This window comes from Sebastes umbrosus, chromosome 12 (genome assembly GCF_015220745.1).
Source record: "Sebastes umbrosus isolate fSebUmb1 chromosome 12, fSebUmb1.pri, whole genome shotgun sequence".
Classification (NCBI taxonomy): Eukaryota; Metazoa; Chordata; class Actinopteri; order Perciformes; family Sebastidae; genus Sebastes; species Sebastes umbrosus.
In genome coordinates, this window is record NC_051280.1 from 20182699 (window position 1) to 20205494 (window position 22796).

Below are 22796 nucleotides of genomic sequence, written 5' to 3' on the forward strand. Positions count from 1 at the left end.
AGAAGTTTCAGTTGGTTGCAATCTGCAACCTCATTGCCAGATGCCGCCAAATCCAACACACTGCTCCTTTAAAAGATCTTAAGTTTATTTTTTTAATTGACGCTGTGCTGAGGTGATGTGTTCTGTGTTGTTTTTTTATCCTTGACTTTTATTCACAGAACAAGGCCTGACCACTCTGATCAGGCTGGTCTCATACACTGCTCGTAGCTATACCTATGAAAAGTAATGCACTGTAATTTGTGTATATACCACAAAATCAATTTGTGTGTAGTAATGTAATTTGTTGATTTATTTGCCACGTAACTTGCATACTTATGTTACGCCACTTCCGGAGTTATTTTAAGCCAAACCACAATCTTTTTCTAAACGTAAGTAGTTTTGTTGCCTAAACCTAACCAAGATCTTTTCCTAAACCTAACTAAGTAGTTTTGTTGCCTAAACCTAAGGAAGTTGTTTCCTTTGAAGACAGAAGTGTATTTTGAAAAGACTGTAAGCATGTAATGAGCGAAATTGACACGTGTTGCTGGACATTTGTAGGAAAATGAACAAAAAAGAAGGAATAACTTTTTCGTAAGAAGCGTTGTATGAGAATACGTTGCTCTGATGTTGGTCCTATTATTTCTCATCCTCCATTGAAAATGTTTTGGGACAAAAGCCAAACCAAAGAATCACATTTACATGTTCTTTCACCATTTATTAATTCACCAAATACAGTGAAAATGGCATCATAATATACAATGACTCATTCTTAGAATGTCATGACATTTTTGTTGCTTTTTTGCTTCATAAAACGATGTTTCATTATTGAAAATATTAAGGTTTCATGCACAACAAACCATATCCAGTTTCTTTAAAATAATGGTACAAAATAAACAAAATTAAAAAACAAAAACTGTAATGTCCAAAATCGGTCAAATAACAACGTGTTATTTGAGGATACTCGTAAACAGTGCAATATACTCTAAAACTGCCATTTTCTAACAAATTCATCAACGAAGCTCAAGTCACAGTATACGATTTCTTAATAAGTTTAACATTGATGTGTGCAAAAACCCCAGACACATTCAGTTAGTCTTTAAAAAACACCCGACCGCTGATATAGAATGAGACCAGTCCACCAAAATCTCAGCTTCGCTTCCATGAAGCCCAGTCTCACTCTGTATATCCTCTCTGAAGTAGAAATATTTTTGTTGATGAATTGTAAGACGATAGACTAGCATATCATTTAAATAACAAATATTTAGATATAAAAATACAAATATGACTTTTGTTAAAAAGAAGCGTGCCAGGGTAAGAGTAGTGGCACCTGCGTTGGCACCGGAGTGAAAGTTCATGCAAATAGATGGAAAAAAAAAACTCATAGAGGACGAAACACGAATAATTGCGAAATTAAAATAATCAAATTGTCCAAAGTATAATATTTTCCCATCAATTTCATGACTACATTTTTTTAAACATTTAATATGATCTCCACATCTGTGCTGGCCTCTGTAGATATCTGAGCATTTTTAAAACAAAAATAGAAAGGGGGAAAATAGATATGTGCAGGTTTTAAATCAGCTACATGGAGGTGCCAAGCTGCACCTTTAACCACTGATGGGTAAGAAGAAGAAGAAGAAGAAGAAGAAGAAGAAGATCTAGAAGAAAGTAGCCTGTGGTTCAGGTTTAACCTGTGGCCTAATGCTCTTTAAGGGCCAAAAAACAAACAGGGCTTCTACTACAGAAAATATTAACATTGCACCATCCTCGGATATATGTTTTTACATACAATGGGTCTCCTCTATTTAGCAGACTTGAGAGTTTGGTTGGTCTGTTTTTAAAAAGCAATAGCAGCAACAGGAATGCATTGGACCAGTGCTGAAAGGACAGCTCCCTTGAATGCACCGTCGCTGACTGAATCAACAAAGCAAAGCCTAAAGGAGGAGGGAGGAGGAAGAGGAGGAGGAGGAGGAGGAAGGGGGTTCGTCTGAGAGCTTAGCCTACCTACTGTACTGTACAACTTATTGAAATAGGGCTGGGATTTAGCTTCAGCCTCCAGTTGCAGTATTTTTGTTGCTTACAGCGCTGTTGGAAAGGAAAACAAAAAAAGAGATGGTCGTGAAAGTAATGACAAGTTCATCCATCATCAAAGTCAGCAGAGGTTGAGACACAGAGCCGAGGTCCGCCATCTCAACATCTTGCTGCGCAGCAGGAGTTAAAATCGGGATTCGTTTGGAGAATTGCCAGCAATCCCATGATAAATCTTGGTCTTTTCCAGAGTCTCTCTCTCTCTTTCTCTTTCTCTCTTCATCTCTCCATCTTTCTTCAACACTTCTTCTCTTCCTTTAAGCCTTCTCCATTCTCCCCTCTCTTTTCGTTGCCTTTTTCCTCAGTCAACCCATCCTTCCTTCCTTCCTTCCTTCCTTCCTTGCTTTCGTGCCGTCGTTTTTTTCTCCCCTGCAATCCTCGAACATGCACAGCCGACAAGTGCTTCAAATCGGTGATCAAAAATTAAAAAGTCTTGCAAGGCATCGCTCACGTTTTAGACGCCGGGTGAAGACTTGTCTGTCATCCCCTTCAGGACCTCGTCTATTCGGTCGTCCTCGATGACCACTGAGGAGGAGAGAGAGAGAGAAGAAGGAGGATGAGGATGAGGATGTTTACTGAGACTATGACAGCAGAACATGACATTTTCTAGAATAATCCCAGTCAACAGTGAGCTCATTGTGTTTTATTCTAAGGTTTATTCTAAGGTTTATTCTAAGGTTTATTATAAGGTCAGTGGCGCACTAGATAACCAAAGCAAGGAAGGAGAGAAAATGTGATTGTGCGGTTGCAGGTGAATAAATAAATATATTAAAGCACTAAATTGCAAATCCCCCGACCTCGGGTACGCGCACTTTACGCGCCATTACCATTCCCGGTAATGGCGACGAGCCAGGCTTTTTTATCCTCATACGGTTAACCCCATTGTTTTGGGTACAGCACAGCACGGGGCGTGTCCTTACAGGAAGATCATGTCTCGTGCATGTATGTAAACAGTTTGACAAACGCGCGTAATGAAGAAGTATTCATCCAAAATCCATCAATCCATCCAATTTTAAAACTGTTTAGAATATTCTAGGTAATATTATATATATATTAAAAAGAGATTATATGAATTGTATTTTCTATCACATAAATAATTCTGGTATCAGTTGTGATGACAATACTTTTTTTATTATAAGCATCCTTTACCTCGCTTGGCTCTGCCGATCTGTCCCAGCTTTGGAGGTCTCTTCCCCTGCGAGGAAGCGAAAAAGGCGCTCGTGTCCTGCAGTCCGCAGCTAAAGGACATCTGACTGACCTCGCTGTCCGCTCCGTAGCCGCTCATTTTACCCTCGTTGTATGGCAGCACCTCGGACATTGTGGCACGACGAGAGAGTAGGATCACCAAAAGTAGATATAAAGTCTTCCTCGGTGGCTTTATCTGTGCGCAATAAAGCTGTAGATTCCCCCTTTTTTTTTTTTTTTTTTGGTGCAAGCTGCAGCAGCGCTTGGTGCGTGTTTTTCTCCTGCTGGTGATCCTTTCTGTCTGACTCCGTTTGGATGAAGGGGCGTCTGAGGTCCGAGTTGTGTTTGTTGTTGTGGTCTCTCTGTAGGTCTCTGGATGTGTTGCAGCTGCAGGGAGAGAGAGAGACAGCAGCGTGTGAGAGAGAGAGAGAGTGAAGAGAGAGAAAGTTGTGTTCGCCTGTGTTGCTGGCTGATGTCTGGTGAGGGAAGTGGGAGATCCCGGGATCATAAAGGAAACCCAGGCAGAACGGTGAAGTCATCCATCCGGGCGTGTGTGTGTGTGTGTGTGTGTGTGTGTGTGTGTGTGGACTCAAGAGGAGCAAGAGTGACATCAACAGGCGAGAGATGAAATTGCACAAGTGATCTGCACTGAGAGCCACACTGAGAGACAGGTTTGTTGAGGCTTGGAGACGTTGGTAATTCACCATTACATAGAAACGTATAGTGTGTGTGTCTGGTATGAAATGAATGGATGTATTAGCATTATATGTCCTAATGTAGCACACAGTGGTGGAATGTAACTGAGTACAGTTACTCAAGTAAATTTGAGAAAATTATTTTAGTTTCAGAGACTTTGCTTCCTGCATTCTTTAAAATACTGAAAATAACCAACATAATACATAATAAGTACTCAAGTAAGTAAGTAAAGTAAGTACTCAATAAAGTACAAATTTCACGTACTTGTACTTTACTTGAGCACTTCTTTATTTTATGTCACTTCACTTTATACTTTTAATTTATTAAATTTCTGAATGAAATATTGTACTTTTTACTCCTCTACATTTATCTGACAGCTGTAGTTTTATATTAAAAAACATGTGATGAGCTTATAAGATATGGTTTTAGATCAAACTGCGCATCAGTGTATAAAACAGTTAAAATTGGCTCCATCTCCACCAGCTAAAGCATTAGATTAACATGTAAACAAAATTGTTTTACACGTTATTGCATCATTTATAATTACAGTATCTAAAAGGCTAATGTATATAATAATATAACACTTTGAAAGGTATTTGTATGCTTTAACTTTTTTCTATCGCAGGACTGTAATAAGCTACCTGTTTATGTTCATAATGATCATTTTGAGGGAGTGGCTTTGGAGGGAGGCCTGAAGCAACTTGACAACTTTCTCGCTAGATTTAAAGGTCCCATATTATGCTCAATTTCAGGTCCATACTTGTATTTTGTGTTTCTGCTAGAACATGTTTACATGCTGTAATGTTAAAAAAAACTTTATTTTCCTCATACTGTCAGTCTGAATATACCTGTATTTACCCTCTGTCTGAAACGCTCCGTTTTAGCATATTTTGACGGAATTGCAACAGAATTGCGTTGCTAGGCAACAGCTTGGGTCCATGTGTGCTTCCTGTCAGCTGATGACATTCACATACACTGCAACAAGGAATAAACTGGGACACATTTAGAATGTTTACGTTTAAAATTGTGTTTAAGGTCTAAATATTGTATATTTGTGACATCACGAATGGGCAGAAATCCTGACAGCTTGTTTCAAATGCAGAGTTTCTGAATACGGGCTGTGTGTATTTCCCTGATGATTTAGTGTTTCAATACTTTCACAGTATTTATATAGGACTTAAGTCAGCTTTATAATAAAAAAAACATGAAGTTCTCACTTCATATTCTTTATAATATGGGACCTTTTAATGGAACGTAAATCGATTTATTTTGTAGTACGCTAGGCCGGGTTTCGCGGGTTTCCTGTTTTGGAAAGCAGAAGTAAACAGCACGGACAATAGCAAATCTCCGCTACTTTACATTACAAAAATGACCGAAAGTGACCATTCCAGCATTTTGCATTGTGGGATACAGTAGGTGAGATAGACTGGTCTGATGCATACTGGAGATTTTTTTCCGAATCTGTACAACATCCGGGTATTTTTGGCATACTGGAGATTTTGGTTTTGTTCGCATACTGCATATTACATGCTACATTTTGGCCAAATCTGTACATACTACTAGTATAGTATGCGGTTTTTCGGATACAACAAGTGTCTAAAAATGCAGATAGTTGCGTTATGGGAAATGTAGGATCCAAGGTTTTTGGAGCTTGACCCATACAGACTAAAACTCAGGACATCTCAGCCTCTGCTTCTTTGATTTTTACCTTTTTTTCTATATGTCTCTTGTGAGTTCCCCAACTTCATAAAAGTGAGATACTGAATCACTGTAGTGCCCCTTTAATTAAAGTGTCACAGCAGCAAAAGAAAGTACAAAAACAGATACGTAATTGTATGGATAAGCGAAGAACACTAAAATACGATATATATAAACATGATTATCATCTACTATATATAATAAGAAGCATGAAAAATAAACATGATGGCGTTATATACATTATAGAGTAGATATGTACAATTTAATTTTAAATTTGTGAAATTTAAAAGTACAATTACAAAATACAGAAATATTTAATATGGTCCTGGTTGTGTGTCATCATAAAATATGTGAATGGCTCATTTCAGCACCACGGACAGAGCCAGTATAATTTATACATTGGCTGCATTTGAAATCACGTCATTCTTCCCAGCCTTCTTTTTGTTGCAGCTTGTGTTACAACATCCCGTCCTCACGGCATATGGTGTCTCATAAAAAGCGAAAATAATGAGCTGACAGAAAGCCTATTATTGGACCAAAGCTGTTTTCACAACTCGGGCCAGCTGACCTGTCTATAAACATGTAATAACCTTTCTATTGAAGCAGTGTCCCCTCTGTTTTAGCAGCCAGTCTGCATAGCTGACCGGTGAAAGTGACCAGCTGACACTCTTTGAGATCAGTACTGTTGGAAAGGCTCTTAGATTTCCTGCGGGGATAAGACGCGGGGCGGCTGCAGAGTCAAAGCAAAGCTGGCTGGCTTGCTTCCCACAGAAACATGGCCCATATAACCCCCTGTAAAACATGTTACTGAGTCCCGAGAGCATTTCTGTTAACCACCAGTTTACCAATAAAACATGCATGTTGGCTGCATGTTTTCTTTGGATGCAGGTTCAACCTAAAACGTCTATTTCCATGCATGACAAAAAGCAGTCACAGAACTATCTTTATCCAATTCTGTCTTTTCTTTCATCTATCTACACTTAATGTATGAGTCTATAAAATGTATCAGAGATCATTATATAGACTCATACATTAAGTCTATATAATGATCTCTGATGCATTATATAGATGATATAATGCATCAGAGATCATAAATCTGCCACTCAATCTGAATGTAAGTTCCAGGGGATATCTCACAAAGCTCCTCCTATCCATTAAACTGCAGCCTCCAGCTGTCAACAAGCGAAGCAGTTGATTCATGCAGGGATTTCACATAACGTCATCAGTCGGCGACACAGTTTGAGGCTGTGGGGGAAAAATCTGACCTGCTGCCCCACATGGCACCAGGTGCTGCTTCATGATCACTATTTAGGGAAAGAAACATGCATGCGTCATACCAACTTGAGGCCTATTTCTTCCACTTAATAATGCACCGCCACGTACAAAATGTTGAACCCAGCACGCTTTAAGTGCAGCGACTCCTCATTTGGTCTGCCTCTGTTTAGTTCGATTGATCTTTCTCAGTCCGCATGCTGTGAGTTCTCCTCCTCCTCTGTCCCCCTTCTTTCTCTTCCTCCATCTCTGCCTCTTTAGCAGGCAGCAGTTCAGGCTCACTCAATCACTCCCATCATCTCTGACAAGGGCACCCACCCTTAAGAAGTGTGTGTGTCTGTGTGTGTGTGTGTGTGTGTGTGTGTGTGTGTGTGCTCTTGAAGTACTGCCTCCAATTATAAATGAATCACTATGCTGAGTCACTCACCCCCCCGCCCCCTTTCCCCATCTTTCCCCTCGAGCAGACCGGGCGCTGCTGAACTTCCACACACAAACACACACTCATTGTATATACACACTATGTTCCTCCTTGAGGAACACTAGCTGAGGAAAAAAACCCAATAACAAGCGTAGCGCTAAGAGCCAGGATCAATTCCCTGACTATCTCTTAGGATTTGTCTTTGTGTGTGCGTGTGCATGTGCGTGTGTGTGGGTGTGGGGGCCTATATTTCAGGGAAACTAAAAATGTAAGTGAGAGGAAAGAGAAAGAGGAGAGAGACACACACCATCTGCAGTCATGGACCAATAAAAGTACCGTGTTTATCTGCTTTCCTCGTCATGAAGATCAATGCTGTTTGTTCTCCAGCATTTAAACACCCTCCATTAGATTGTGGGGACATTGGCAGAGCTCCTGCCCTTGGATCAGTGAACACACAGCTGCAGTCTGCAGCACGCTGAAGCTACACGGAGACCGCTGTACGCACCCCCCACACACACACACACCTCCGTCACAAGGGAGGCCAGAGCTGGGATCTGTTGGGGAGTGTTTCATGTTGTTTAGTGCCATGTTGGTGAAATTCTGTGATTTTATAGAAAACCTTGCCAACGATATGAGGAGTGTTAAAGGGTGGCTTTTACTCAAGTAGTCCTTTAAGTAGTTCTTTACATTTTATACTACTTTATACCTCTACTCCTACATTTTGGAGAGAAATATTGTACTTATTCTACTATATTTATTATAGTTACTACTACTAGCACTGGGGGCGGCTGGGGCTCAGAGGTCAAGCGGGTCGCCCACCAATCCGAAGGTCGGTGGTTCGATCCCCGGCTCCTACAGTCACATGTCGAAGTGTCCTTGAGCAAGATACTTAACCCCAAATTGCCCCTGAAGGCTGTGCCATCAGTGTGTGAATGAGTATTTAGATTAGATCCTGATGGGCAGGTTGGCACCTTGCATGGCAGCCTCTGCCAGCCTCTGCCAAGACGAGAAAGGCGCTGTATAGATGCAAGTCAATAGTTACTAGCTACTTTTCATACAAAACAATCATCAATTTGTAAAATATGATGCATTGTTACAGTTAAACTACCCAAATGTATATGAAGCAGTTAAAATTAGCTTCACCACGATCAACCACAACATTAAAAATCTGCTTGATGGATCAATAATAATTGTCCAATAAAATAAAATAATAATAATATAACACTGACAGGCCATTCTGCAAAATGAGTACCTTTTACTTGTCAAAATGTCTGTACCTTTACAACCCTTTCACGCATAGTGGCCACTACAATGCAGTCATTTTTTACAAGTCAAGTCTCAAGTCTCTCATGGTTATAATGAATGTTCTATCATCTGCTGCCATGCGGTCTGCTTCAACACGGCATGATGCATGAATGGGTTGAGTAAAATTTTGAACGTGGTATTTTTACTTGTAATGGAGTATTTTTTGTGTGAACTCTTACCAGAATTGCTTCCATCAGCAGGCATCTGTTTTCAGTGGAAAGGTTCTGATAAACCCACTGTAAGCTACCTGCCCAGCACCAAACAGCAGACAGATAAAGTTAGCAACTAGCTGGAGAACATAGTGGAGCATTTAGCAGCTAAAAAGCCAGATATTTTTCTCAGTTGGTGGAGAACAAACAAGCAAGAAGCACTGTGAATATTGGACTTGCATTCCTCAAGTAGACAGAAATACGACTCTAAATGAATGCCAATGGCGCTCCGTGTCTTTGGATGCGTGTCTCAGGTTGGGAACCATTGCTCTAGCAGTATCTACGGTATCCATGCAGATAGCTTTGGTTTTATTAGCTCAGCTTTAGCCTTAGCCCACTTCTGAGATTTATGCTCCCATCTTAGTGCAATGCAAGTGAATAAAATGTACTCACAGCACTGAAAAGTTACATTAAAAAATGAACACCAACATCCCTTTGTAGATATAATGTCTCGGATGTTAATGTCTTAATAATCCACAAAGCTCTCGGTCACTGAAACTACTTTCAACTGAGGAAATAGTCCCAATGAAAACTGCTGACAGCATGGATTATCCAAAGTATGCTGGACACTGATTCTGGAGAGATATTTTGCTGTTTTTGACACATCCTTCACCCCTATTGAACTCGTATAGCAGAAGAAATCTCAGTGACGGACATCTTTAAAACTGTGCAGATAAAACCCAAACTATCTGTATGGCCACCACTAGAGATAAATCAGGAAGCAAACCTTTTTTTTTTTAATTTGGGGATCTGTGCCCGGTGTGTAAAGTGTTGGTAAAAAAGACTGGAATAAAGTTGAGATATACATTCTTGATACAATTTGGATGGTTACCCCTTCTTCCATTAGATTTACTATATTGTTGTACTCAGAACCCTGGGTTGGGTGAATGAGCTGTGTAAAAACAGTGGACTCAAACTGAAGGGCCAAACAGAAAAATCATTAAATCTGACCAGTGTGCATTTCCTTGTGATACTATCCCTATCTGCCTCTCCTCAGGGAAGGAGCGCTTGGTTTGTTGATGAGAGGAGAAGCACTGCAGTCACACTACTGTCACAAAGTAGGTCACTTATCCCACGTTTCACTGCATGCCCAAAGCAGATGGGTGACAGCGGTAATTGGCATCGGGGACTATAGCACGCTGTGATGGCTCTCTCTCCTGAGATACCGCATCTCTACCTTTCCTCCTGCTGTCTGTTGAGTGTCTGCTAAGGCCAAAGTCAAAAAAGACCCCTCCACCCCACCGCTCCCTGTCAGGAACACAAGCACATAAGGTCATGGTGTGTCAGGATTTCAAAGATTTATCAAAACTTTTTCTGCAGATCTGGAACTATGCCATTTTCATTTTTACACTGTTTGTTGAATTCAGCATTTGGCTCCATCTGCTGTAGTTTGGCTGGGCTATTTTTGGATGCAACAATTCAGAACACAAAAGAAATCTTATTAAATAAATAAATGCACACCAAAAACAGGATAACACCACATTTGTAAATTAATTTGAGTGATGATATTATTGCGGACCATAGGCTAAGTCCTGGACTTTGTCATGGTATCCCTGACAATGTCTTGACATCATTTTAAGACTAAAGAGTCTGCAACAATGCTAGCAGCTCTGTGAAGCTGTAGCCTATTTAAAGGAATAGTTCAGGTGTTTCAGAGTGGGGTTGTGTGAGATACTTATCCATAGTCCCTGTATGACCTACAGTAGATGACGGTCTGCGCACCCCCAGCTTGGAGAAACAGACAGGAGTTACTGCACAGAACCAAAGCATTGTACTGCTGTAGACGGGGCCGGCAGCAAAACATATTTTTGACACCTAAAAGAAAGGCTCACTTAAACAATCTATATCAGTTTAAGAGTAGGCTATATTTAGAATATTTTCACCGCTTTACCTTGCCGTGACACAGCTATACAGTCTATGTTTCTGAAGGGAAACTGAAGCCGTTATCTATGCTCCTGCCCACATAACAAGACTCCATTGAAAAAAACAGTAATTTTACCTCCCAGATCACGAGAGTTGCTGATCTACCTCTGCCTTGATCGGTTAGTTTGTTTGCCTTATTGTGTGACTTTGGTTAGTTTGGATTCACCAAAGTGACACAATAGAACAAACAAATTAACCGATCAAGGCTGTGGTAGACCAGCAACCTGGTGTGTTGCGTGGGGTAAAATTACAGGTTATTTCAAAGGAGTCTGGTGGCTTTGGCGAAAAGTATAGATGGATAAAACAGCTTCAGTTCCCCGTCGGAAAGGGCTGTCTGGACGGCAAGGTAAAGCAGTGTGAACATTTTAAATATAGCATACACTTAAACTGATATTGATTTTTTTATTAAGTGGCTAAGATACATTTTTGCTGCCGGCCTTGTCCACAGCAGTTCATTGCTTTGCTTCCGTGCGGTAACTCCTGTCTGCTTCTCCAAGCTGCAGGCGTGCCGACCGCCATCTACTGTAGGTATTACACTGACTATTGATAAGTACCTCATACAACCCCACTTAAAATGTTCTCATGGTAACATTTGCTAATTAACACTAAACACAAAGCACAGCTGAGGCTGACGGGAGTGTCATTCATTTTGCTGGTATTATCAAAGCACTGGACAAATTACAATTTTGACCTTGATGATGGAGCTAGTTAGAAAGTCAGGGGATTGGCAAAGTTACAATTTTATCCTGAGCAGGGCAATCCATACAATAGTTGTCAAGACATTTCACTCAAAACTACAAATATGAGCCTCATGGTGGCATTAGTTTCTAAAATCATTAAGCTTCGGTTTCATGACAATCCATCCAATAGTAGACATTTCACCAAAAACGAAAATGTCAATCTCGTTATGGCTCCACAAACATCCGTACAAAATGTCATGGTAGTCCACTGTCCCATCCCTAAGAACTTCATGATAATTACCAGCCAAGCTAATGCTGTCATTAAATCCTTGTATTTAAAACCTGTACTGCTAATGAATAAGGTTTTACCTAACTCAGCCACCACTGTCTGCACCCTCATCACCACAAATCAGGGTCTACACCCATGAAGCACAGCCAATTAGAGAATAATCATATCATCTAAATTGTTTGTCAGCTATCAGAATGGATTAAACAGGATATCACAGCGTACATTAATTGCATGTGACTTGGAAACCATCCACTGGAGCCGGTGTCTTCCCTCACTGTCAGCCAGTACAGTGTGCATCTCACTACCTCAAGTGAAGAAAGATGGACACCTAGTGGTAGAGGCACCAATCTTTTATCATAATTCAGAAATAGGCTCAAATTAACAGTGAGGAAAAAATAATGACTTATTTATATTTCAGAGCTTTTATCTCTATATGAACTGTGCATACATTACATATACAGCAGTTTCATATAGCATTCACTCTCTCCCAAGGCCCATGCAAGATTATTCCTCTCACTCTTTTGCTGTTGTCTTTTGATTCTCTCAATTATTAATTTAAACTGGATTGAACAAATCAGATGCCACTGGTTTTTTTTTTTCCATGCCCTCAGAGGTCTGCGAATGCTACAATAATAGTCTGTTCCCCGAGAGCCACAGCTGCTGTTCTGCTGAGAAAGCTCATGAAGATTTTGTCGAGGTGAACCCTTATGACCGCTGAGGAAGATTTATGAGATCTTGTGTCTCCAACCTGCTCCTTTTTCATGCCCACTCAGGTCTTATGCCCCCTAACCCTCCACACACACCTATTAGTTTTCCCCTTTCTGTGCAAAAGAAGAAAAAAATTGCCACATTCTCCACTTCCTCTCACTTCTTGTTAGAGATGACAGAAATAGTAAGCTTGATGACTCACTGCACCCAAGTCTTTTCAGATACCAGGTGCTGTCGACAAGCATTTGTGCCTATGGAAAAATAAAAAGACCCATCATGAATTCATATCATCTTGAGAGTCCTGTGAGACACGTGTATCTATTCAGATACTACCCTAATGTTTAAGAGGAGCAGCAGCAGCCATTTGATGTAACAGCTGCAGTTCAAATGTCTGTGGATCATCAAGGGACGTCAAATCTTGAATCATATATGATCTGTACATACAGACTGAGCATAATGTAGTATTTCATGGTATCCTCACACAGACTCTCGTCTGTCTGTAGTGCATTCATTATTACTGAAGCTTCATCATGGCAATAAATGTCTTTGCTTCAGTAACTTCCTGTGACTCAAATATATAACTGAAAGTGGTTGAAACAAAAGCTTAGCTCCTCCTGACCAGACTTAAAGGTCCCATATCATGCTCATTTTCATGTTTATGCTTGTATTTTATGTTTCTACTAGAACATGTTTAAATGCTGTAATGTTCAAAAAACTCTTAATTTTCCTCGTACTGTCTGTCTGAATATATCTGTATTTACCCTCTGTCTGAAAGGCTCCGTTTTAGTGCATTTCAATGGAATTGCAACGGAATTGCGTTGCTAGGCAACAGTTTGGGTCCATGTTTATTTCCTGTCAGCTGATGTTATTTACATACACTGCAACAGGAAATAAACTGGGACATATTTAGAATGTTTATGTTTAAAACCGTGTGATGATCTAAATATTGTATATTTGTGATATCACAAATGGACAGAAATTCTAACGGCTTGTTTCAAACACAATTTCTGAATACGGGCTGTGTATATTTCTCTGTATATTGAGCGTTTTTATAGTTTAACAGTATTTATATGGCACTTAAACCTGCTTTATAATATAAAACACATGAAAATCTCACTTTTTACAATATGGGACCTTTAAGTTATTCAGATACAGTTCAACTGTCGAATATGTCAGCTAGACCACATCCAGCCGTTACAGAGCAACATATTCAGAGAAATACGAGAAACCAGATTGAAATTCACACAGAAGATTGTCTATTTGTTCATGTATGACCCTTTCTGTTAATAATGAACATAGAATGGAGACAGGATGATAATTACCATGTTTTAATTTGCACACTTATAGAAAAACAAATCTTTTCCTTCCTTCCCCAATTCAAACCACTACCACATTCACACTGTGCATACGCAAGTCTGTGTCACATCTACTTCCTGTTGTCCATGCTAAAAAGCTCCTGCCAGCAGGGTTCATCAAATTTATTTCAGACATCACATCAAACATGTTAGGGTATGGTGATCTGTCCTCACAATTAGATAATCTTCAACAGAAATTAGACAAGTTTTATATCAAAATGGATTGAATAGGGTGAGAAAGTATTTCTTTAGTATAGAAAAAAGAAAGAGAGGAATTCACTATCTTAATAAAAAAAGAAAACTCTATAATAGATACATGTAAAATTTGTATGGAAATCTCTATAAAATTGTGATAACAATTCTATTATATTCAACTCTTTGTTTTTGTATGTCATCATATGCAGAACAGTGTAATGGCACCACCTGCTGGATGACAGTTATAGTGCAGCACTGATATGGATAATAAGAAGAAAATAAATAAAAATGTTTTTTTGCTTTTTTTCCCAACATACTACACTATGACTTTTTTGATATATAATTCAATGACTTTTCTTCGACTTACTATAATATGAATTCTTTGCATTTTTTTCAACAATGCTATACTAAGACTTTTTTTACGACATACCATACTATCACTTTTTTTGACATACTATACTATCACTTTTTTCAACGTACTGTACTATCGTTTTTTTTTCGACATGGCTTTTTTGCATGTTTTTGGCATACTCTAATATGACTTTTTTTGCATTTTTTTTAGATAATATATTATGACTTTTTTTAACATACAATTCATGACCATTATGCGACATGTTGTACTATGACTATTTGCATTTTTTCAACTTACTATATTATGAAGTCTTTCGAATTTTTTCAACATGCCATACTATGACTATTTTTGACATACTATACTATGACTTTTTTCGACAGATACTATTCTATGACTTTTTTGTTTTTTGTCAAAATACTATTTTCCCTTTTTTTTTTTTAAATACTATACTATGCCATTTTTTTACACTTTTTTTACAACTTTTTTTCGACAGACTATACCAAGACTCTTTATTCCCTTTATTCAACATACTATATTATGTCTTTTTTTCGACAAACTATACTATGACTTTTTTTTTCACTTTTTTCGACATAATACTATGCCTTTTTTTCGATTATCGAAAAATAATAAGATTCTTTTTCGACATATTATACTATTACTTTTTTTCTACATACTATACTATAACTTTATTTGGACATACAAAACTATGCCTTTTTTCGACATACTATACTATAACTTTATTGCATTTTTTTAAAACATACTATACTACAACTTTTTTTTGACACTATACTATGACTTTTTATTCCCTTTATTCGACATACTATATTACGCCTTTTTTTCAACATACTATACTATTACTTTTTTTCGAAATGCTATACTGTGACATTTTTTACACTTTTTTCGACATAATACTATGCCTTTTTTTCGATCTGTTCATAATACGCCTTTTTTTTCGACATACTATACTATGACTATTTTTCAACATACTATACTATGACTTTTATGACTTTTTTGGACATACTATACCATTACTTTTTTGTGACGTGTTTCATCTGCTCCTCAATGCACAGGTGTTTAATGAGTGATGAGTGTTATCTGGTGACTTTCTGACGAATATGCATCCGTGAGCTCGTAGTAACTTTTATGAAACTCGTTGACGTAGATAGTAAACAGAGGTGCATTCATTTTAAATTGATAAAGTATTATATATATTATATATAGCAGTAAAAATTTTCAACAGCTAATGTGACGTCACCACAAGCAATCAGTGACACCTGCTGCTGTACACTGAAGTGAAAGAGGAGGGGCTGCGAGATGCACTGCCTGACACCCAAAAAATCTGACCCATCACGTAGCCTAAACAAGAGGCAAAAAAGGAAGGCTTCTAATGGGCTGGGCCTGAGTGCCAAGTGGGTGGCCCTTGGCCTATTTCAAGCCGTTTTAACATTTAGTAGCTAGACAGGATATTCATTACATCTGTCATTTTGTCTAGTCAAAACTCTAAATCAAGATATCTGCAATTCTATTTTGACTAGGCAAAACTCTAATTTTAGATATCTGTAATTACATTTTGACTAGTATGATTCAAACTACTTTTGCCATTCATGTGTATGGGGCTTCTCATTACAGATATCTACAATTCAGTTGCAGATATTCACAATGTGAATTACGGATATCTGCAACTCACTTATGACTAGTTGTAATTCCAGGTTGAGATATCTACAATTTAATTTTGACTAGTCAGATTTCCAATCCAAGATATCTTTAATTCCTCTCAATTCAAGATATCTACATTGTCCTTTTTAGATAAATAATTTAAATAACATTTTGACAAGTCAGAATGACGTTGTAGAGATCTTGAACTGGAATTATGACTAGTCAAAATTATGTTGTAGATATCTCAAACTGGAGATAGGGATAGTCATAATTTAATAAATGGTAAAACAGCTTGCCATACCAGGCCCACCTAAGTCCACCCACAGCTAAGTAATAGTCCGTTCCCCCGAGAGCCACAGCTGCTGCTCTGCTGAGAGCTCATGAAGAATTTGTCAAAGTGAAGCCCTATGACCGCTGAGGAAGATGAGATCCTGTATCTCCCACCTGCTCCTTGGCTCCTGGTTTTCCATCTATATCCACCATTCTCCACATCCTCTCACTGCTTTTTAGAGATGACAGAAATTGTAAGCTTGATGACTCACGACACCCATGTCTTTTCAGACACCAGGTGCTGTCAACAAGCATTTGTGCCTATGGAAAAATAAAAAGAATCACGTGTATCTAATAATATATAATATTTAAGAGGAGCAGCAGCAATTTGAGGTAACCATTACATTATAACAGCTGCAGTTCAAATGTCTGTGGAACATTGAGAGATGCCAAATCTTGAATCATATAAGATGTGTACATACAGATTTAGCTCAATGCAGTATTTCATGGTAGCCGCACACAGATCTGTATACTATTACCACTTCATTTCTAAAACAAAGTAGGTGAGCAATTTATCTACATTTATACATGGCGATAATGACTGAAATATGCTTCACAAATAGTTCAAAGAGTGGTGCTTTATTGAGTTAATTTCAACAAGCCAACATTTTACAGTTTTAAAGACTCTCGCCTATCTGAAGTGCATTAACAGAAAAGCTTCGTCTTAGCAATGAATGTAGTTTTAGATTCTATAACTTCCTGTGACTGAAATATGTAACCCAAAGTGGTTGAAACAAAAGTTATTCAGAAACATACCATTCAGTCACTCTTAGACAGCAGCAGCCATATAAATACCAAAATAAGGCACACATGTAGGAAAATAAATGTCTCCATTGTTTAAATTTACACCCCTTTTTTCCAATTACTTCATTTTCCTGTATTTCTCATATACAATTACAGATAAAATACCTCACTGAAACCCATGTTGTGAACTAAGTAATTGCACAATATTAAATAATATACAGTAATTTAATACATACAGTACGTTCTTAAAAAAAACATCCTCATTGTTTATAGTGATAAGATTTTCAAGGAATTGCCTTTGTCCATTTTTAGGTGCAAGTTGGTACAGTTTGTACTGTATTGGTACATGTCCACAGCCTCCGTCTTTTCGATGCTTCCCATTCATTGTCTATGCAAGCAGCTGTGCAATGCATTCTGGTAGCGTGGCGGCGCGATTTGAGAGATGGGGCGTCACGTTGGCCGCTCCACATTTGCATTAAGTTGAGGTCTAGGCTACTTTATGCAAATCACGGGTGTCCAACGCGACTCACCGCCTCTGGATACTCCCGAAAAACTTTTAAACTAAGCCTTTGTCGATCCAAAATAAAGACAGATTCAGCAACTGAATGGTTTCTTTCGCGCATAAAATGTTTTCAGAAACACATTTCGGTGAAAAGCGTTCGTCCAATCGAAGTGCCGAGTGCGTTGTGTCTAGGGGCAGCCCATCAAGCATCCAATGCTGGGAAGTGAGGCGATCCCTCGCGATAAAAAAACGCCCTTGTGGACATGTACCATATGGTATTGAGGTCATGTGGTTACACAGGTGCCTCAGGCGTGGTAGAGAGGCACCACTCTGCTGATGCAGTGTCTACATATGGGGCATCGACGGTGTGGAAGAGCCTGGTAGCAGCTGTGGCAGCAGCACACATGCCCACATTCCAAGAGAATACAGTTACGTGGCTGACTGAGGCAGATCACACAGGCATTCTCCATCTGTTCTTCTGTCACGTCTTGAAGGTCCCCAGAACCCGCTACTGGAACACGCGCTCTTGGAGCTTCAGCCCGCAGTCTCTCAAACTCCCTCCTCTCCTTCTCCCTCTCCCAGCGATCTTTTAGTTGGTAGTAGTAGCGTCGGCCGACCCAAAGGAGGACAGCTGCCCCTGCCAAAGCAGAGGCAATGGCGAGCGTCTTCCACCATAGAGCCGTGCACTCTTGCTCTCCTAGCAGGGTGTCAAAGTCTGTAATGCTCAAAAAGTACTGTGAGCCATCAGAAGGGGGTCGGAGATTCAGGGTGCCGTCCATGTCCAGCACCAACTCACCCACGCCGGTAAGAGTTGTGCCCACCTGGAAAAAAAGGGGAATATTTGTGAATATTTGCCCTTGTGGTTAGCAAAAATATTTATGCTTTGTCAAATGAATATGACTTAATTATTGAGTTACAGAAGTCTTACAACTGACTTTGAGCATTTTCTCGGTCTCCAGTTGCCCTTTAAGCTTCTCCCCACTGAGGTATTGTCCTATGATGTCCCCCAAGCCGTAATTGACCTGGTGGAACTTCTCGTGGGTTGTCTCCATGTGCAGTCCGGCGGCCTGCAGAGGGCACAGGACTCTGACGGCGGTCTCATTTGATCCCACTAACACAAAGGGCACTGCATTCACTCTATGGTGCAAGACTCGTTCACTGTCCGTCCTGCAACAAGTAAAGGGAGGAACAACAGGTCGTTTTAGTCTACACATGATGATAAAGACAAAATATCACATACATTGGAACTTTTGGGTTGCCTCATTGTTTCATGTGTACATAAATATATAAAAAATCTGAAAAGAAAAAGTGACCACTTAATAATAATAATCTCAGATTGGGACAGATAGCCTGCATCACATACTGCTTTGTGGAATTTGAAAGCTACTTACTACTTAGACAAATGTAGTAAATCTAAACACAGTCATTGAAATGCTGTTAAACATGTTCAGACTACTCTATATGCAGCCTATTCAAAACACTCACTTTCAAACTCCATTCTGCAGCTGCACCACAATCCTGCTCACTCAGAAATATTAACATATAATCTCCAATATCATAGGAATTATGTTCCATCAGTGTGACCAATCACATTACGAGTGATAGAGATAATTATTCATTGATCCTACATGTCTAAGCTTCATACTGATTTTTACAATTTAAACTGAGATTACACATTATGTGCAATAAACATTTTAGTGAAACTGCTCTAACTGACAGTTGTGTCACAGTGTTATAAAAATGAAGGACATGCAGAGGTTTAATTCTGAACTGACGGTGACTTGATGCTGTGTAATATTTGAATGTGAGGGCAAAAAAGCTTTAGAAAGTTCTGAGTAACAAAATAATATCCAACCAGGATTTTGATTCTGACATACAGTAAACCGTCGATACGTTATTTGATACGGACTGAATCAATGAGGAAATAAAACAGTGTGTCTGACTCTGCAAGAGGGAGGAGACAGAGGCTTTGTCCAAAATTCCAACTGGGAACCTTTATTGCATGCCATACCCTTCTCTCACTCTCATAGCCTGTCTGCCTCTAAACTGTCCACTATCAATTAAAGGTGAAGATGGCAAAAATGTACCATGTATGTTATCATAATGCTGCAATGTATGATAGAGTACTCACCAAGTGCGTGAAAGGCTGTTCCACACCAGCCTGTGCTCTCTTAAGAGGAATTTCTGCAACACTCCGATAAATTCTTTTTGGAAGTGGCTTGTCAGAGGCTCACCTACTGGTTGCACAGCACCTACAGCATATATACACACATGGTAGAGAATAAGAGGCAAGGATAGTATACACATTTTTTTCAGTGGAAAAAAATATATGCTATCAGCTCTCGTCTGTATTAGAAACAGTGAGACCCTGTTCACCTTCGATGACAGCATACTGTAGACAAGCTCCTGGAGTAACTTTCAAAATGTCTTTGAGTTTTCCATCAATGGTGAAGTGTGGAGCATCCTGACAACAAAAGACACAGACTGTTTGCATATGTAGTATACATACTGTAGTAGACAGCCTTTGGATTTTTCAAAATTGCACAGTTCACAGCATAACTATCACCTAAGGGTTCACAAGATGGGCAAGAAAAAAAAATGTGTTTCTGCCACACAATATTCAGCTAGAGCTGGGCAATATATTTATCGATATAACATTGATATTGTGATATGAGACTAGATATCGTCTTAGATTTTGGATATCGTAATATGGCATAAGTGTTGTCTTTTCCTGGTTTTAAAGGCTGCATTACAGTAAAGAGATGTAATTTTCTGAACTTAAACTGTTCTAGCTGTTCTATTATGTGCCTTTACCCACTTAGTCATTATATCCACATTGTGAACATATTTTGTAAAAGCACCAATGGTCAACCCTACAATATCGTCATCAAGGTATTTGGTCAAACATATCAAGATATTTTATATTTTCTTCATATTGCCCAGCCCTATATTCAGCTCATTATCATTTTTTACTGTTCTTGAGCTTTTGCTTTTTCCTTCTGAATTTTTACTTGTGATGAGTGGTTGCAAGAAGACACTGCTTCAGTCACAAGCCCAATAGGATGAAAACAACTGGCCTATAAGATTGGCCTCCATTGTAAACACAGTTCAGAGACATTAGTAGAGTGTTGATCTACCTAAAGAGGATTCCAAGCAGTGTGAAAACAGAAAATGAAAAAAAAAAAAATCAAAATAGAACAATATAAAGTTATGTAATATTATATTAATTACACATAAACCACAACTAACATCAAGTTTGTCTAGTGTCCTCCGGCTCTTCTTATAGAGGTAGTAGCAGATGCCTGAGAGGGCAAGGCTGGCCCCAAGACACACTGCCTCTGTAATCTTCACAGGAAATCCATCCATTCCCTCTGTCTCCTGTCACTACAGACCTGCAAAATAAATGATATGTAAGAAGGTAGAAAAAAATCAAACTGTCTTGTTTCCTTTATATTAATAATGACAAAAAAGTGTATGTTGCTGTGCGTGTTTAAAAAAAAACTGTGACTCAATGCAGTGTGACAGTCTAATCTCGGTGGTGTAGTATTCTGCTAAACTGACAACACTTCATAGTGCTTTATGGGTTAAAGGCAGAGGTCAAACATCATGTACTGTATGTAAATGATTATTCAAGTATTTATGTTTTAAGTTTTTAAGTAATCAGGCACTGCAAGATGTAAACAATATAAGTAATGATACAAACAAAGCAATAAATAAAGGAAAGTGATACATGTCAACTTTTACACTTGAGTTTACCTCTTGCATTTTTTGTGAGTTGGCAAGGACTGCCACATATTTTCACATTCAGGTGGTTTTAGAGTATTTGAGTACTCTGGGAGAACCATCAGAACAGGTTGTTTAACCACCTGGGTTATTTGTTTTTCAAAAAAACGGATGCTTAAATAGAAATAATACATTTCTTTGGATGCTTAGCGTTAGCTCAATATGAGAGGCACAAAGTGGGGCATAACGAGTGAAAGTAAGACACAAAGACAAGAGACACATTGGCTCCTCTTTAGCCAAATCTGTGATAGCTAACCATAAATATAGCCAGCTTACTTTAACTAGCATGCTATAAACAGCAGTCACAGCTTACTGTCTTTGTTAATAGTGGGTGAAAATACAAAATAAAATGGGTGGAAATACAGTAAAAAATAAACGTTATATCCTGTGAGAGTCACTTGTCACATAATCAGTGAGGTTATTTTCTTTAAAACATTGGTTAGCATTAGCTACAGTTAGCTGCTAGCCAGCTGTTAGCTACCGTTGTTAACGCAACAGTGGAACGAGTGGTGACTTCTAAACGTTATTTAACAACACTGGCGTTAGTTAACTATATGAGCAACAGTACTTAGTGTAGAAAGATATATATGTCTTAATTGTCAAGTAATAATAAATCAGTTTTTTTACCTGCCAGAGAAAGGAGAAGTCTCTCAAGGTGCTCTCAAGTTGACATATTCAACTGATATGTCTGTGTTGTCCACTGCATGTGACTTGGATGATGCAAAACGTTGCGTGATGACGTATAACGGCTAGTGATGTGTCGATCGCGAACGAGTCGGTTCAAAGAGCCGGCTCTTGTAAGTGGACGATAAGAGCCGGCTCCCGTCCGAGAGACTTTTTTTTTTTTTTTTTTTATTAATTCAAGGCAGATTGACAGGATGATCTTCTCCGCGCCACGGGCACTCCATGCACTGACTGTGACTGAATGTTGTGTTAATGACGTCAGGTGATGACAGACCAGCAAGCAGGGAGGGGTGGGGTTGCGCGGCGCGCTGACGGTCTACAGGTACGGAGCAGGAGGGAGAGGAGGAGAGAAAGAAAAAGAGAGAGGAGTGCGGTACGCGAATAGCGGACAAGATAAGTGACAGTCGGAAACAAAGCAGCATGTAAAATTATGGTATTCTGGAAATGATAAGGTTTAGTATAATTATATTGAATAATTTAAAGGGACTGTTTGTAACTTTTTACACGTATAAATCTACCGGGTCGGTTTCCCATGCGCGCTCGCAAATGCGCGCTCCCGTGTGGCTACGCTGTACAGACTCATACTCCAACACAAACTACATGGAAGCACCAAAACCTCAAAGTTCACTGTCTTGCAAAACAGTGTTGGCCGCGGTCGGAGGACGCGGGGGAGACCGTAGCTTTGGTTTCCAGGGCCGGAGTCTCTGCTGTACTCTGCTCCTCTGCCTGCTTGCCTTCACTCACA

The 22796-nt window shown here is 39.2% G+C and overlaps 2 protein-coding genes across 2 annotated transcripts; both read right to left on the bottom strand.

Moving 5' to 3' along the window:
* Positions 1–668: 668 nt before the first annotated feature.
* Positions 669–3764, bottom strand: camk2n1a (calcium/calmodulin-dependent protein kinase II inhibitor 1a). Its single transcript, XM_037788510.1, has 2 exons — positions 3217–3764; positions 669–2592 (listed from the first exon to the last, which is right to left on the bottom strand). The coding sequence occupies exons 1-2, from the start codon at positions 3758–3760 to the stop codon at positions 2522–2524; spliced, it is 615 nt and encodes a 204-aa protein (XP_037644438.1). The 5' UTR covers positions 3761–3764; the 3' UTR covers positions 669–2521.
* Positions 3765–16898: 13134 nt separating this feature from the next.
* Positions 16899–22149, bottom strand: mul1a (mitochondrial E3 ubiquitin protein ligase 1a). Its single transcript, XM_037788477.1, has 6 exons — positions 21995–22149; positions 20834–20976; positions 19961–20048; positions 19716–19836; positions 18520–18751; positions 16899–18405 (listed from the first exon to the last, which is right to left on the bottom strand). Exons 2-6 carry the CDS (start codon positions 20948–20950, stop codon positions 17890–17892), a joined length of 1074 nt encoding a protein of 357 aa, XP_037644405.1. The 5' UTR covers positions 20951–20976; positions 21995–22149; the 3' UTR covers positions 16899–17889.
* Positions 22150–22796: the final 647 nt, after the last annotated feature.

Bases quoted from the DNA above. Each gene is read 5' to 3' on its own strand.
- camk2n1a (XM_037788510.1), bottom strand. From the start codon at position 3,760: ATGATCCCGGGATCTCCCACTTCCCTCACCAGACATCAGCCAGCAACA. The intron at 2,593-3,216 runs GTAAAGGATGCT...TCTCCTCCTCAG, and splicing joins GATCGGCAGAGCCAAGCGAG to TGGTCATCGAGGACGACCGA.
- mul1a (XM_037788477.1), bottom strand. From the start codon at position 20,950: ATGGATGGATTTCCTGTGAAGATTACAGAGGCAGTGTGTCTTGGGGCC. The intron at 20,049-20,833 runs GTTAGTTGTGGT...TTTTGTTGTCAG, and splicing joins GGACACTAGACAAACTTGAT to GATGCTCCACACTTCACCAT. The intron at 19,837-19,960 runs GTGAACAGGGTC...TATATGCTGTAG, and splicing joins ACAGTATGCTGTCATCGAAG to GTGCTGTGCAACCAGTAGGT.